The sequence below is a fragment of the Urocitellus parryii genome, chromosome 5, assembly GCF_045843805.1.
Source record: "Urocitellus parryii isolate mUroPar1 chromosome 5, mUroPar1.hap1, whole genome shotgun sequence".
NCBI classification, from domain to species: domain Eukaryota; kingdom Metazoa; phylum Chordata; class Mammalia; order Rodentia; family Sciuridae; genus Urocitellus; species Urocitellus parryii.
This window is the reverse complement of record NC_135535.1, coordinates 100,718,034-100,735,621: the sequence shown is the minus strand read 5'-3', so window position 1 is coordinate 100,735,621 and position 17,588 is coordinate 100,718,034. Positions and strand designations below refer to the sequence as shown.

At 34.9% G+C, this 17,588-nt stretch overlaps 1 protein-coding gene across 1 annotated transcript in view; it reads right to left on the bottom strand.

Annotated features, from left to right (window-relative positions):
• Window positions 1–14,017: 14,017 nt before the first annotated feature.
• Window positions 14,018–17,588, bottom strand: part of LOC113177575 (pregnancy zone protein-like) — a 54,043-nt gene continuing 50,472 nt past the window's right edge. The window contains exons 32-36 of the mRNA XM_026382123.2: window positions 16,991–17,081; window positions 16,275–16,343; window positions 15,511–15,613; window positions 14,682–14,723; window positions 14,018–14,105 (exon numbers count right to left, since the gene is read on the bottom strand). Coding sequence (XP_026237908.2) covers window positions 14,083–14,105; window positions 14,682–14,723; window positions 15,511–15,613; window positions 16,275–16,343; window positions 16,991–17,081 — 328 coding nt within the window. The 3' untranslated portion in view covers window positions 14,018–14,082. The remainder of the gene's footprint in view (window positions 14,106–14,681; window positions 14,724–15,510; window positions 15,614–16,274; window positions 16,344–16,990; window positions 17,082–17,588) is intronic.

Sequence of the window (17,588 nt, the reverse complement as noted above, 5' to 3'; positions counted from 1 at the left end):
ACACAGGCTGAAGGTCAAAGGTTGGGAAAAATCATACCACGCATACGGTACTTGGAAGCAAGCAGGGGTGGCCATCCTCATATCGAATAAAATCGACTTCAACACTAAGTTAATCAAAAGGGATAAGAAAGGACATTATATACTGTTAAAAGGAACCATTCACTAACAAGACATAACAATTATCAATATTTATGCACCAAATAATGGTGCTTCCACATTCATAAAACAAACTCTCCTCAAGTTCAAGAATCAAATAGACCTCAACACCATAATTATGGGTGACTTCAACACACCTCTATCACCATTGGACAGATCCTCCAAACAAAAGTTGAATAAAGAAACTATAGAACTCAATATCACAATCAATAACCTAGACTTAACTGACATATATAGAATATATCAATCATCATCAAGTGGATATACTTTTTTCTCAGTAGCACATGGATCCTTCTCAAAAATAGACCATATATTATGCCATAGGGCAACCCTCAGTAAATATAAAGGTGTGGAGATAATACCATGCATTTTATCTGATCATAATGGAATGAAACTGGAAAAAAATGATAAAAGAAGGAAGGAAAAATCCTACATCACATGGAAAATGAACAATATGTTACTGAATGATCAATGGGTTACAGAAGACATAAAGGAGGAAATCAAAAAATTTTTAGAGATAAATGAAAATACAGACACAACATATCGGAATCTATGGGACACAATGAAAGCAGTTTTAAGAGGGAAATTCATCGCCTGGTGGTCATTCCTCAAAAAAAGAAAAAACCAACAAATAAATGAGCTCACACTTCATCTCAAAGCCCTAGAAAAGGAAGAGCAAAACAACAGCAAATGTAGCAGAAGGCAAGAAATAATTAAAATCAGAGCGGAAATCAATGAAATTGAAACAAAAGAAACTATTGAAAAAATTAACAAAAATAAAAGTTGGTTCTTCGAAAAAATAAATAAGATCGACAGACCTTTAGCCATGCTAACGAAGAGAAGAGAGAGAACTCAAATTACTAACATACGGGATGAAAAAGGCAATATCACAACAGATGCTACAGAAGACAATTAGAAATTATTTTGAAAACCTATATTCCAATAAAATAGAAGATAGTGCAGACATCGATAAATTTCTTAAGTCATATGATTTGCCCAGACTGAGTCAGGAGGATACACACAATTTGAACAGACCAATATCAATGGATGAAATTGAAGAAGCCATCAAAAGACTACCATCCAAGAAAAGCCCAGGACCGGATGGGTATACAGCGGAGTTTTACAAAACCTTTAAAGAAGAATTAATACCAATACTTTTCAAGCTATTTCAGGAAATAGAAAAAGAGGGAGCTCTTCCAAATTCATTCTATGAGGCCAACATCACCCTGATTCTGAAACCAGACAAAGACACCTCAAAGAAAGAAAACTACAGACCAATATCTCTAATGAACCTAGATGCAAAAATCCTCAATAAAATTCTGGTGAATCGAATACAAAAACACATCAAAAAAATTGTGCACCATGATCAAGTAGGATTCATCCCTGGGATGCAAGGATGGTTCAATATATGGAAATCAATAAATGTTATTCACCACATCAATAGACTTAAAGATAAGAACCATATGATCATCTCAATAGACGCAGAGAAAGCATTCGACAAAGTACAGCATCCCTTTATGTTCAAAACCCTTGAAAAACTAGGGATAACAGGAACTTACCTTGACATTGTAAAAGCTATCTATGCTAAGCCTCAGGCTAGCATCATTCTCAATGGACAAAAGTTGAAGGCATTCCCTCTAAAATCTAGAACAAGACAGGGATGCCCTCTATCACCACTTCTATTCAATATAGTTCTCGAAACACTGGCCAGAGCAATTAGATAGACAAAAGAAATTAAAGGCATAAAAATAGGAAAAGAAGAACTTAAATTATCACTATTTGCAGATGACATGATTCTATACCTAGAAGACCCAAAAGGGTCTACAAAGAAACTACTAGAACTAATAAATGAATTCAGCCAAGTGGCAGGATATAAAATCAACAAGCATAAATCAAAGGCATTTCTGTATATCAGCAACAAAAATTCTGAAACGGAAATGAGGAAAAATGCTCCATTCAGAATATCCTCCAAAAAAATACTTGGGAATCAACAAAAGAGGTGAAAGATTTATACAATGAAAACTACAGAACCCTAAAGAGAGAAGTAGAAGAAGATCTTAGAAGATGGAAACATATACCCTGTTCATGGATAGGCAGAACTAACATCATCAAAATGGCGATATTACCAAAAGTTCTCTATAGGTTTAATGCAATGCCAATCAAAATCCCAATGGCATTTCTTGTAGAAATAGATAAAGCAATCATGAAATTCATATGGAAAAATAAAAGACCCAGAATAGCAAAGCAACTCTAAGCAGGAAGTGTGAATCAGGCGGCATAGCAAAACCAGATTTCAAACTATACTACAGAACAATAGTAACAAAGACAGCATGGTACTGGTACCAAAACAGGCAGGTGGACCAATGGTACAGAATAGAGGACACAGAGACTAATCCACAAAGTTACAACTATCTTATATTTGATAAAGGGGCTAAAAGCATGCAATGGAGAAAGGATAGCATCTTCAACAAATGGTGCTGGGAAAACTGGAAATCCATATGCAACAAAATGAAGCTGAACCCCTTTCTCTCGCCATGCACAAAAGTTAACTCAAAATGGATCAAAGAGCTTGATATCAAATCAGAGACACGGCATCTGATAGAAGATAAATTTGTCTCTGATCTACATATTGTGGGCTCGGGCTCCAAATTCCTTAATAGGACACCCATAGCACAAGAGTTAATAACAAGAATCAACAAATGGGACTTACTTAAACTAAAAAGTTTTTTCTCAGCAAAAGAAACAATAAGAGAGGTAAATAGGGAGCCTACATCCTGGGAACAAATTTTTACTCCTCACACTTCAGATAGAGCTGTAATATCCAGAGTAAACAAAGAACTCAAAAAATTAAACAATAAGATAACAAATAACCCAATCAACAAATGGGCCAAGGACCTGAACAGACACTTCTCAGAGGAGGACATACAATCAATCAACAAGTACATGAAAAAATGCTCACCATCTCTAGCAGTCAGAGAAATGCAAATCAAAACCACCCTAAGACACCATCTTACTCCAGTAAGATTGGCAGCCATTATGAAGTCAAACAACAACAAGTGCTGGCGAGGATGTGGGGAAAAGGGTACACTTATACATTGCTGGTGGGACTGCAAATTGGTGCAGCCAATTTGGAAAGCAGTTTGGAGATTCCTGGGAAAGCTGGGAATGGAACCACCATTTGACCCCGCTATTCCCCTTCTTGGACTATTCCCTAAATACCTTAAAAGAGTGTACTATAAGGACACTGCTACAACGATGTTCATAGCAGCACAATTCACAATAGCTAGACTGTGGAACCAACCTAGATGCCCTTTAATAGATGAATGGTTAAAAAAAATGTGGCATTTATACACAATGGAGTACTACTCAGCACTAAAAAATGACAAAATCATGGCATTTGCTGGGAAATGGATGGCACTAGAGCAGATTATGCTTAGTGAAGCTAGCCAATCCCTAAAAAACAAATGCCAAATGTTATCTTTGATATAAGGAGAGCAACTAAGAACAGAGCAGGGAGGAAGAGCATGAGAAGAAGATCACTATTAAACAGGGAGGAGAGTGGGGAGGGAAAGGGAAAGAGAAGGGAAATTGCATGGTAAAGGAAGGAGACCCTCATTGTTATACAAAATTACATATAAGAGGAAGTGAGGGGAAAGGGGAAAAAAACAAGAGAGAGAAATGAATTACAGTAGATGGGGTAGAGAGAGAAGATGGGAGGGGAGGGGGATAGCAGAGGATAGGAAGGGCAGCAGAATACAACAGACACTAGTATGGCAGTATGTAAAAAACTGGATGTGTTACCGTTGTGATTCTGCAATATGTATATGGGGTAAAAATGGGAGTTCATAATCCACTTGAATCAAATGTTGAAATATGATATGTCAAGAGCTTTGTAATGTTTTGAACAACTAATAATAAAAAAAAGAATTATTGTATGAGCCAGGTATCACACTCCTGGGTATATATTCAAAGGAAATTAAATCAGCATACCAACGTGGTACTTAATAGCCCATATTTATTGTAGTACCATTAACAATTGCTAAGATATGGAATCAGCCTAAGTGCCCATCAACAGATGATTAGATAAGGAAAAAAATATATATACATATATATTTTATATATATGTATACACACACACACACACACACACACACACACACACACTGGAGTATTTCATAGCCTAAGAAATGAAACCATAATTTGTAGCAAAATGAATGGGATTGGAGTACATCATGTTAAATGCAATATCCCAGACAAAGAACTAGTATTGAATGTTCTCTCTCATATGTAGAAACTAAGAAGACCAAAACAAAACAAAAAGCAGAATAAAACAAAACAAATACACGCACGCGTGTGAACGCACACACACACACACACACACACACACACACACACATTCACACTCCCCAAAACAGAAGAAGAGGAGGAGGAAGAAGAAGAAAAAGATGACCTGAAGAGAAGAAAAGGGATTACTAAGGACTGGGAAAGGTTCCAGGGTAGGTGGGCTAAGGTAGAAGAAGGGTGGATGGGCAAGACCAATGCTGCTATATACACATATGAAAATATCACATTGAATCCTATTACATACAGTATGTACAATTAATATGTAAAAAAAGAAATGCAAGGGATTTTGTGTTTTGATTTATTGAATTTACTTATTCTAATAGTTTAGAAAATGGAGTTGTTTGGGGATATATACATACACATATGTATGTTATATATATAAAACTATATATAATATATAGATAATTATGCCATCTGCAAATAGAGAAAATTATACTTCTAACCTTCTGATGTGGATGCCTTTTATTTCTTTTTCTTGACTAATTGCTCTGGTTAGGACTGCCAATACTATGTTGGACAGAAGTGGTAAGAGTGGGCGTCTTTTCCCTGCTCCTGATCTTAGAGGGAAAGTTTTCAACTTCTCACCATTGGGTATGATATTAGTTATGGGTTTTTCGAATACGACCTTTATTATATTGAAGTGTACTTATCTTCTATCTCTACTTTTTAAGAATTTTTATAGTGAAAGAATGTTGAATTTTGTGAAGTGCTTTATCTGCATCTATAGATAAGATCATGTGATTTTCCTCACTTATACTTTTTATGAAGTTTTATCCTTCTTTTAGATTTATGTATGCAAAACAATTCATGTATCCCAGAGAGAAATATAACCAGGTTATTGTTGTTGGATTCTATTTCCTAGCATTTTGTTGTGGACTTTTACACCTGTATAGATTAGGGATATTGGCCTGTAGTTTTCTTTTCTTGTGATGTCTTTGTTTGGCTTCGGTTTCGGGGTGCTGCTGGCATATTAAAAAGTTTGAAGTTTCTTCCTCTTCATTTTTTAAAGGAAATACTTTAGAAAAATTAGCATTTATTCTTCTTTATGTGTTTGGAAGAATCTATCTAGGAGACCACCTGATCCTGGACTTTTCTTTTTTAGGTTGTTTTTGATTATTTACTTAATCTCCATATTACTTATAGGGCTATTCAGATTTTCTATTTCTTTACAATTACTCTTGTTAAGATCCAGGTGTTTTTACTCTGCTAACTTCATCCATCCTCCCAGGTGTTTTTAATTAGTCTCTCATTCTTTTATAGATCCAAGCTTTTTCTAATATGACCCAATTTTCTATCCTTCCATGTGTCTTGAAATTTAATTCTTTTAGACTTCAGAATCTATTATTAGCAAATTACCCAACATCCTTCTCCACGTTGCCTTTAACTCTACATTTCAAACATGGTTTCCCACTAAGAATTTGACTCCCTTTATATCTCTATTAAGAGGTGATCATTTAAAAAATTAAAACATAGTAATTGTACATATTTATGGGCTATGATGTGATAATTGTATGCACATATAAATGTGTAATGATAGATCCAGGCAATTAGTATTTCCCTTTCCTTAAACATTTTATCATTTCTTTGTGTTAGGAAATCAAACTTCCCTTTTGTAGTATTTTGTAAAATATATAATAAATTATTATGAACTATAGCTACCCTACTATGCTATGAAACATTGGAACTTATTAATCCTATCTGGTTATGCAACCTCCTTGGAATTTTGATAGGGATTGCCCTGAATCTGTAAATTGCTTAGGGTGTGAAAGCTTGTGATATTGAACATTTTTCATATACTTATTTGTCATTTGTATTTTTCTTTTGAAAAATATCTATTTAGACATATTCAAATATTATGAATTTGCAACTGTTGGTCTGTTCTCTTAGTTTTTCAAATGTGATTCCAATGTCCACAGATGAGTTGTGTTTCCCAGCATTGTGTTATTTGCAAACTGATAAGCAGTCTTTTTTGTGTGTTTAGTTACTGACAGACACGTAGAACTAAAAAAAATACTAAGAAACTGTCGTTTTCTAATGAAGAATGTTTGCCATATTTAAATTTATTTATTGACATTATAGGTACAGTAATTCAATTGTGTATTAAACTACAAATTCACTAACAAATATATTATTTGAATTTTTATAATAAGTTTTGCATCATGATGTAATGAGTTCATTAGATTATTTGTCAACCTTGTGTAAGACAATTGCTATATCTTCATCCTAGGTGACTAGGAATTAATTCCTTTCATCTATATATCCACATAATTTATTGAGCACACATAATTATAACAATTATTGTTAACAATAATAACACACTAAGTTCAAGGCAAATAACTTCCTCAAAATGAAATGAGGTTTTTTCTTTCTGAATTTCTGTGGTTGCAAAATACTGGCAATACACAAAGCATTGATATCAACTTGAACAAATATAACATTCAGGGAGGGAGGAAGCAACTAAGGGAGCAGTTTCTCACAGCAAACTAAACAATTTCAATTGCAAGGATATTGAACTTTTTTTCAAAACATAGAAACTTAACATTTTTTTTATGAACTGAGTATAATATTGATGCCCAAACTTGGTAAAGATAATATGAATGAGACTATTCTTACAAATGTTGATAAATACTTAAAATGAAAAGTTAGTAAACATAAGCCAGTATCACATTAAATAATTAATCATTTTTACAACATGACCAAGCTGTTACAAAATAACTAGTAATATAATAATAATCAATGGATATAGTTCTATAACTATATACAGTATTTAATATATATAATTGTACATATGTGTATATTATCTTCTCCTAAAAGTAACAATAGTTAATAAGAAAACATTCTTCATAAGTCAGAATTAATACATATATCTATCTTCATTAGTCTTTAAAATTGTACTGGAAGTTTCAGACAAACCCCCAAAATAGAGATAATAACTATCATGCTAAGTGAAATAGATAATAGCTAACATGCTGTTATGAAATAAATAGTAACTATCATGCTAAGTGAAATAAGCCAGTCCCCAAAAAACAAAGGCTGAATGTTCTCTTTGATATGTGGATGCTAACACACAATAAGTGGGGGAGGGAAGAATAGAAGGTCATTGGATTAGAAAAGGGGAATGAAGGGAAGGGAGGCAGGATGGGAATAGGAAAGACAGTAGGATAAATTGAACATAACTTTCCTATGTTTATATATAAATACACAACCAGTGAAACTCCACATCATATATAATCACAAGAATGGGATCCTAATTAGAATAAGTTATACTCTATGAATATGTAATATGTCAAAATACACTCTACTGTCATGTATATCTAAAAAGAACAAATAAAAAGAAGACGAAAAAGGAAAGGCAGAATTATCATATGCAAATTATCATCAGAATGCAAAAATTATCATAATTTGCATATTATTTTATTTAAAAATAAAATACAAGAAAATCAACAAAGAAATGCCTTTGGACAATGGGAGAATTCAGTATGATATCTGGACATAAAATTAATATGCAACAATATTTATCAATACATCAAAATATCTATTAAGACTACTATTGCAAAAGTCATTTGACTCAGCAATTATATTTCTAGGAAGGCAATCTTTACAAATGCTTACACACTGATGAAATGGTGCATGCATTCAAGGTTATTCTTTGCAATGTTGTTTGTAGTGGTAAAATATTGGAAGCAGCCCAAATTTACATCAATCGGGAACTAGTTAATGAATTATGGAATATCTATACAATGTAATGTTGTGAAGCTGTATCATTAAAAAAATGAAAATTTCTAAGTACTAATAAGGAAATATGTACAGGATGTATTATGAAGTACAAATAAGAAGAGTGTATTTATGTTACTTTTTATGCTAAGGGGAGGATAAGAATCAATAACCATGTCTGCCTGGGTGTAAATTAAGAAAAATTGAATGATTACCTAAAACACTAAACATAAGTTATGTAAAAGGGAAGGAGATGGGAATTGGGTAAATAAGAGACAAAAATGAGAGGATGACATCAGAATAATTTTTTACATCCTAGTTTTTGAACCATATGGATTCCACATTGGTTGAGTCCTGAAAATTATTGTTAACAATATATCTGAAAATTTTCTTTAACTGGACAAATTATAAATCTGCAATGAAAACAGAACCATCTATGCAGAAACATAATCCAATGCCACTTTATATAAACAATTTGCTCATTTCACAATTTATATATTACCTGCATATGAGGTGCTCTGTGATTTCTGAGAAAAGAAAGCCCTATGAGAACTTAAAATCTGTTAAGAGGCAGATGCGTAAATAAATGCTAGCACCACTCTGTAGTAAGTGCCTTGAAAGAGTTAAATGTGGAGTATTAGGGGAGGGGACAGGGGATACCTAAATCGAACAGGATAGGAAGTTCCTGGGGGATAATATCTGTGGGTCTGAATCAAAAGGAAAAATATGGTTCAGAGTATGGTATGGGAAGAAGAGAAAACACATGGAAATGTGATAAAGTCGGGTTTTATTGATGCATGGCACACAATCATGAACAGATGTGAGTGGCAAGTAAGCGGAAATAGTAACAGAGAAGGAGACAGTGGCCAGAACACAAGGGCCTGGGGCAAAGCTAAATGCCATCAGTAAAAGATCCTAAAACAGGGAGGTGAGGTTGTCAGTTTTGTGCTTCAGTACTGTTATGTAGGCAGTAATGTGGAATACAGATTAGTGGTTATCCGGAAAAGAGGCAGACATTGTCACTAAAAAGATATTGGCATAATATAAAACCAAAACAAAACAAAGCCTCCATTAATAAGTCTCTATTAATGAGAAGATGAATGAGAGATAGGTTAAAGAATCTGAATGGCAGGATTTGTAAGTATTAAGTGAGGTGTAGAACATTATTATCACTAATTATTTCTGTATATGTTCATTGAGGACACACTATTGAAGACTGAGTGTAGAACAAAATGAGAGAAGGGGTAGCAGGTCACTTGCAGCCTGCATTTTAGTGGAAGGAGACTGATAACAAACTTTCATGTATATAGACAAAAAATATTGATAAATACCATTGAAGATTAGAGTACATGAAAGCAAATGACTTTGTTAGTGATTTCTGAGAGAATTGTATTTAGGATGAGATCTGAATGACAAGAGGAAACTTAAAATAATGGGGAATATGATTCAAGCAAACATAAGAGCTAGTAAATCTAGGATGAAGAACTAGCCTGGCATATTCTAAAAATGGTAAGCAGGCTAACATTTTAGAAATCTAAGAACAATACAAGGAGTTACAAAGAATTTGGAATTTCTTTTGACATTCAATGTGAAGCTAAGTTTTTTTTTTTTTTTTAGAGAGAGAGAGAATTTATATATATAGTTTTAGGTGGACACAACATCTTTATTTTATTTTTATGTGGTGCTGAGGATCAAACCCAGCGTCCTGCGAATGTCAGGTGAGCGGGCTACCGCTTGAGCCACATCCCCAGCCCGAAGCTAAGATTTTAAGCAGAAGGCTGATATGATCAGATTTGTTTTAAAAATATTATTTTAATTATTGAAAAATTTAATTTCAGGGGGAAATAACAGAAGCATGAAGATTTATTAGATGGCTATTATAATATTACAGGGAATATATCAGTGGTAAAGACAAAAATGGAGGTAAACAAATTTAGACTATGTTTTGTATGTATAACATACAAAGCATACTGGTAGACTGCATTTTGGTATGAAAGACAGGACTCAAAGATTTGATTTTGAGCAATTTGAATAAAATGTGTATTAGGATGGCCTTAGGCCTGAGCCTAAGCAACTCCGTTTTAAAAACTCCAGTTTGAAACCTGCAGTTTCACCAGGCATACCCATAGAGCCCTCTAGTATGGCCACAAACAAGTTACTTCCCCTCACCCTGATAAACAGAGTGAAGCCCCTGGCTGGCTGTCCTCACCTGATAAGAAGAAAGATCAGGGTGGAGACCATCAGACCAGATGTTTCTGACCCCAGGGTAAATTATATCACTGAGAAATCCGGTGGTAGCTGATAAGGATTGAAAGGGGGATCCAAAGCCCCCAAATTTAGTATAAATAATAGAGCAAATGAACAGGGATTCAGCCAGCCGAAGCAAGGATGCACTCAGAAGAGCCTGATGAGGACCTGACATCCCATCACTTGTCATCATTTCCAGAGCCTCTGCATGATCCTCACTGCTCTCAATCTCTACCGCCTTGTCTAGACCTTGGTGAGAGCCGCAACTTCTCCCTATGACCCTCTCCTCAACCGGTCGTCCACTCCATGCCAGGAAAAGCTGCCTTGGTTCCGACCTGGTCACCGCAGTCTGAGTGAGTGTGCATCTGCTGGACATAAAGCCTAAGGCTTAAGACTTTTGAACTTAGCCTGCAGAGGGAATGTCTGTCATTAGACTGTCATGATTAAGTGTGTTTTGCAGTGCTTAGAATTCATCTAGAATCGTTTTCTGTGAATTTATTATGTCTATTGCAGTGCCTAGCATTAAGGACTGTCATTTTCTTGATTAAGAACCTATAGAGTGAAACTGTGTTGAGTAATTTGAGTGAATAAAGCATTGAAAGGGGCAGAAGCGCGTGGACATTCTTTATTTCTCCCCTCGACTGCATACGTCACAATTTTGCCCCCTTGGTCAATGTGTTAATAAAAATTCATGTGAGGAAGAGTTAGAGGAGGAGAGTTTAGTGGGGAGGGATTCCAGAGTTAGAGCTCTGTTTGGGACATGTTAAATGTAGGCTGCCTACTGGATATCCAAATGGAGATATCAAAAAGGTATGGGATATGGGCTGGGGATGTGGCTCAAGTGGTAGCGGGCCTGCCTAGATGTTGTGTCCGCCGAGAACTAAAAAAATAAAATATTAAAAAAAAACAAACAACAACAAAAAAAAACCTGCTTGATTGATTTCTAGAGGCCTCTGCAGGCCAAGCTGCTCAGGGGTGAGTAGCACAATTTCTTGCTTGGCAGTGGGAAGGCAAGTAAAAACTCCTGGCTGGTTTACAGAGCCGGGTTGGTAGAGCTGCTGGAGGGAGCTGCCTGATTGTTTCTCAGTACCCTGGGTGGGCCGGGTTTCAAGACTGACTGTGCAGTGAGAGCCTGGGTGGGGAAGGGGACACAGGGACTGGACTTTTTCTTTGGGGCAATAGTAGTGTAGTAACCCCACAGCTCCTCAGCTCAGCAAGGAGCTCCGTGTCTTGTGAAGGCCATAGGGTTCTCCATGAGTAGATGCCTCAGAGGTTTGTGGCATGAGTGGGGAAACTAGGGCCTTCATGATTATCCTTTCTCTGTCAAGTGAAGTATGTCTTAATTCAGCATTGATCTTGAAAGACAGAATGGCAGGTGAGGTGTGCTTAGTTTCTATCTTTATAAATTCATCCTATATCTCTGAGTTTTACAACACCTAGTTCTGTGCGCACTTTCCTGCCCCATTCCCAGGTGAGAGGAGTTTTCTTCTTTGCTCTGCTGCCTGAAGTTGAGAAAGGGGTATAGGAGGCAGTTTCTTGGCCACCTGGCTAACAAAGTTCCAGAGGTTCAGTATGGGTACTGGCCTAGGGTCAGGGACCATGCAGTTCTGATCAGCTCAGGGTTTCCTTGTGTTTGGCTTGGTTCTAGGTTTGAAATCTAGAATCTGAGTTATCTCCCTGTACTCCACTGCTTGGAGTTGGGAGTGGGGTGATTTGGGCAACTCCTTCCTTCTTGCCTTCTTCAATGCAACATTTTTTATTATTACACTAAAAACATACAAAAAGTCTCTCGCCTGGCTTCCTCAGCTAGGGTAAAGGTAAACTGGTGTGCAAAGATCTATTCCCACTGTGTCTCTAAGGGGAGATGATGATGGAAGTTCTTACTCAGCTGCCATCTTGCCCCACCTTCCTGTGATCCCATTTTAAAATCTTTTATTTTGAATACATTTAGTTTAGTTTTATAAAATACAATTCTAAGGTTCATTTTAAATATTCCAGGTATTTGATATATAATGTTTTTGTTATTCAATTCTGTATAGTTGTAACTTTCATTGTTATTTACTCATAATTTTCTGTCTATAGTGGAGTTTCAAAATTAGAGAGAAATAAGATTATAAAAATAGAATAATGTATCCAGATGTACCTATAATACTATAACAGTAAAATGAACCTACAATACCAGCCCCAATATTTGTTAACCATGTACAATTTTGCCTGCCCATATTCCTACTTATGTGTTCCCATCACTTTATCTCTCCTATTGCCATTTTTGAAATAAGATTCACAAATATTTCAGTACATACCTCTAAAAGATAAAGATCTTTAAACAAAAAATAATATAATCAAACATAAATGTGGCTTGGTCATATAACTTGCTTTAGCAAAATAGACACAAAACTGAAATACACCTCATTTAAGCAGAGCTTTATGAGGTATTGTTTGATTCAGCTATTTCTCTTTTCAAGACAGTAGTACGTCCTCATAAACAATATTTTTTTGAGAAAGTCTGCTGTTATCCTCATTTCTTAATGAGAAAATGGAGAGGTTAAAATGAGAGGTTAAATAACTGTTCTATTGATTTAGTTGAGGAGGCAGGCTAGAGTCAGAATTCAATCCCAGGAAGTCTAGCTCCTGTGTCTATAGATTCTGACAGCTGTATATTATTGCCTCTTTCCAAAATGTTCTCTGATTACTCCAATCATTTTTGTGTCTCTTCAAGCCTATTTTTGATGCTTTTGCTTAGGAATTCCCTCTCAAGAAAAAAATTGTGTAACCCAAATTTATTTATTTATTTATTATTATTTTAAATATTTTTTAGTTGTTGATAGACCTTTATTTTATTTATTTGTATGTGGTGCTGAGAATTGAACCCAGTGCCTCACGCATGCTAGGCAAGCGCTCCACTACTGAGCCACAACCTCAGCCCCCCTAATTTATTTTTTATTTATTTATTTTTAATTGATTTTATTTTTTAAATACATGACGGTGGAATGCATTACAATTCTTATTACACACATAGAGTACAATTTTTCATATCTCTGTATCTAAAGTATGTTCACACCAATTCATGTCTTCATACATGTACTTTCCATAATGATGTCCATTACATTCCACCATCATTACTAACCCCATGCCCCCTCCCTTCCCATCCCTCTGCCCTATCTAGAGTTCCTCCCACGCTCCCCCTCCCTACCCCACTTTTCCCTTTATTTCCCAAGTGAAGGCTTTCTAGATTAATGAACAACTTTTCTGGTGTTTCTGGTGCTGGGATTGAACTTGGGGCCTTGCATATACTGAACTACATGCACACTCCCTTAATTAATAGTTTTTTTTCAGAACATAAGATATTTTAAATTGTTCTTGATTTGACTTTATGTCCACATTTGTGATATAATTGGATATGTTATGAATCTGTGTCCATATTACTTAAAAATATATAAAAATCCCTGTGAACATGCAATTAGTATTTGATGAATGAATGATGAAATACATGATTGACCAGAAATGCATATTTATTCAGTACACATTTGGGGCATTTGTTTTATAGAGAAAAACTCCATTCCTTCTAAATAAAAGTATATGACAGGGAATCCAGTAAGATATGCAGCCTGAATCTGGTCCTCAAACATTTTCATGCTTTGTATCTATGGAGAAGAAACAGCAAGAAAACCCATCAGAACATTGCAGGGTTTCCTGAGGAGCATTCTCTCAGATGAGTGTAGCAGCAGAGTAACTAAAGTAGGGGACAATAAAACTTTTTCTGTGATATGCCAGGTGGTAAATATTTTTATTTTTAGACTTTGTGGGCCATATGGCCACGTGGTTTTGTCATTACTAATCAACGAATTAAGGCAGTCATAACGATAGTATGAGAATGTGTGTGGCTATGTACCGATCAAACATCATTTACAAAAATAGGTGTTGGACTAGATTTGCCTTGAGAGTTGTAATTCATCAACCCTTGTAAAGAAGGAAACCCAAGTAGCTATGATACAAAATTGCCTATTAGGGATAGTTGTCATATAAATAACAAAGCTTATTGATTTTTTCTCAGAAACTGGAGAATCCGCTACAGAACAAGTGCTTTACTTCAAAGACTTCTCTTTGTATGAGAACTTGCCATATAAATTATCTCAGATTCTACAGAATTTAAAATTTAAGGGAATATTAGCAAGCAAGGTTTACAAAATATAAAAAGGTCATAAAATGTGACTTCTTACCTGTACTACAGGGACTGATATACTCAGCAATAGAAAACTCATCTGAAAGAAATGGAGAAACAAAAAAATCTAAAAATAGGAACCATGTTAAGTTTATTCACCTTTCTATTGGAGTGAAGTGAATGCTATAAGAATTATCAAAACTCTCCAGGTAAATCGACCAAAATTGAGCAGAATAATTAAATATCTATTTTATCTTTCTCTGGAGAGGAGAGGGGATTGAAACCTGTTTAGACAGCAGCTGTTCAAATTTTAAATTTTTAGGAAGATGACCATCATTGCATCCGTTTGAAGTTCTCTCTTCTCTGAATCCTCTACTTCTGTTTACTTTGTTGAGCTTGTTTCTTTAATTCCTTTTCTAAAATGATGTGTCTACTTTAGAACACTCTTTTTACTCCTGTCTACTCTAAAATTTGTACTCTGTCTTCAAGATCCAGCTTGGATCTTTTTTTCTCTGTTCTTATTGAGCATCAACCTTCAACATGATTTTAGCTTTTCAGTTTTACTAGCTGGTTAACACTCATGTGTTAACTTATCTTTCCAAGTGTATTATGTTCTCTATTATGTATTATATATTATGTTCTCTATGTCTAAACTAGTTGAAAACAGTGACCTGTATTATCCTTCTTTTTAAATTCTTATGTTTCTTACTCAATTTAACTGACAAATTAGTTTTATAGGTAGTTTCTTCAGTGTACATGTCTTGGAGGAAAGAAACAAAGATACAATATTGACTAAGTGGCTTAAAAATAGGATGACTTGTCACAATAGGATCAATTTCTTGGTTTTGGTTGACAGAGTTTAATTGTCTCAGTTCTCTCTCACTTACCTGTTTCATAGTAGTCATAGACTTTAACAATCGCTGGCTTCAGGTCTCTTACTGGGATGTCTTGCAAAACCGTGAAGGAAAAACTTAGTGTCTGATTTGTCACCTAAAACGAAAATCGGAATAATTAAGGACACAGAATGCCTTCTACTTTCTTCCTTGATTCACCTGTATCTTTTATATGAGCAAACATTGATGGATGACAGGATGGGTTTTATACCATAACTGTGGGCATTTTTTATGGTGAACAAAGACCACTGAGACAACCTATATCCTCTTGTAGTCCTGTGTGTAAGATTAATTTTCTGGACCAATGTGAATATTTGCCAAGATATAGAGACATGGCTTTCTACAACCTGTGATTATAATATAACCCTATTCTTTTTGTGTGACTGAATGAAACATTTCCTTTGCTTCACAGTCAGATTTGAAGATATTCATGCAGTCCACATTTTGTTTTACATAATGACATATTCAAATATTAACATTATCATTGATCAACCAATGTGATCATATTTATTCCTTTGGGGGGGCCTGTAAAATAACAGGAATACATTATAAGCTTTCCTATTAATTTCACACTTGAAATTTAACATAATTATAAAAAGTAGAACATGCCTTGGAGTTAAAATATTTCATTTATTTTCTTTAGAATAGTAAAACTTTCTGGAAGGGCATTCCTAATTATTGCTTTCTTCATATTACTGACTTCCTTGTGGGTCTCTTTCACTGATGTGAAATCCTAGCCAGAATGTCAGAGCTCTCACCTGATCCACATAAATGAGAACATGATTGTTGCTCACTTCTGTCCTGCTCACGTAGCTAGATCTTTCAAGCTAAAGAAAATTAGAGAACTTGAAAAGTTAGTCTTGCACTGTTAGCACATTTGATTTCTAAGAGTAGAAAACTATTATCTGAATGATGTAAGAACTAGGATTCTTTAAATCATAGAACTAGGTAACTTTAAGTCATCATTATAACCATGTACATTAGATATAAAAAGATGGGAAATATCAAGTTTTGGAGGCAGGATTCAACAACATCATGTCCTGACTGTGACAAAAATCATCAAACTTATGAAGAGAAGGAAACTATATAGTCCTCAATATCCAAGTAGCAGATGATTTTAGTTCACATCAATTTTTTTATAACTAAAAATACAATTTTTTTAGTTCCTATCAGTCAGTTTTGGACTTGAATTATATTCTATCTTTCTTGGGTTGTTATTTTATAGTTTTGTACTTGTGTGGTTTAAATTCCCAGCTAGACCATGAGGGCCTAAGAATGGGAACCATTCTTGTATTTCTTTAGTATCACACCATTCCATTATCATAGAGCCAAATAAATAGTTTGATTTCCTGGATTGGGGGAAAATACTTTATGAGGCAGGATGATATAGATGTGTTTGATGTTAATATGATTTTAGTTTGGGGTTACATAGCATTATTTTGGCTGAGCTCTAATGGACTTAAAATATACCTACCATTTTTACTGTTGGTTTCAGGGGAATAAAACCCGATATCATTTTTATATCAGCAATCAACATATTGGAAACAGGACGGCTCCCTGTGTAACTATAGTATCAAAGCAAAAAGGAGTTAGGATGTAATATGTGAAAGAAAGCCAGATTTCTCCTTCAGGCCTCACCATAAACCTGTCCATCTCCATGAAGTTTTCTCTCAATATCCGCAGAAATTTGTGCACGTTGGACATGCATGATATTGATGTTGAAAACCTGAGTGTACATCAGATCTACAGCTTGCTAAAATTTCACATCCCAGACAATCAAACCAGAATCTTTAAAAGTGGATCTTGATAATCTGCATTTTAAACATATCTACAGTTTTTAGAAACTCCATCTATAATACTATTCATTTTTTATGCATTACTTTTATATTTTTAGTCAACCAAAATTTATCATATTTCTCCAAAGAGGCTTCAGAATTTCAGAGATCAGACACACTCTCTTACATAGTATACTTTTTTTCATAGCTGAGTTGGGTGTCTGAAATATGATTTATTTTATAATATTAACACCATTAGTATTTCATGCATGGGAATACCATTTGCTTTTGTTTTCT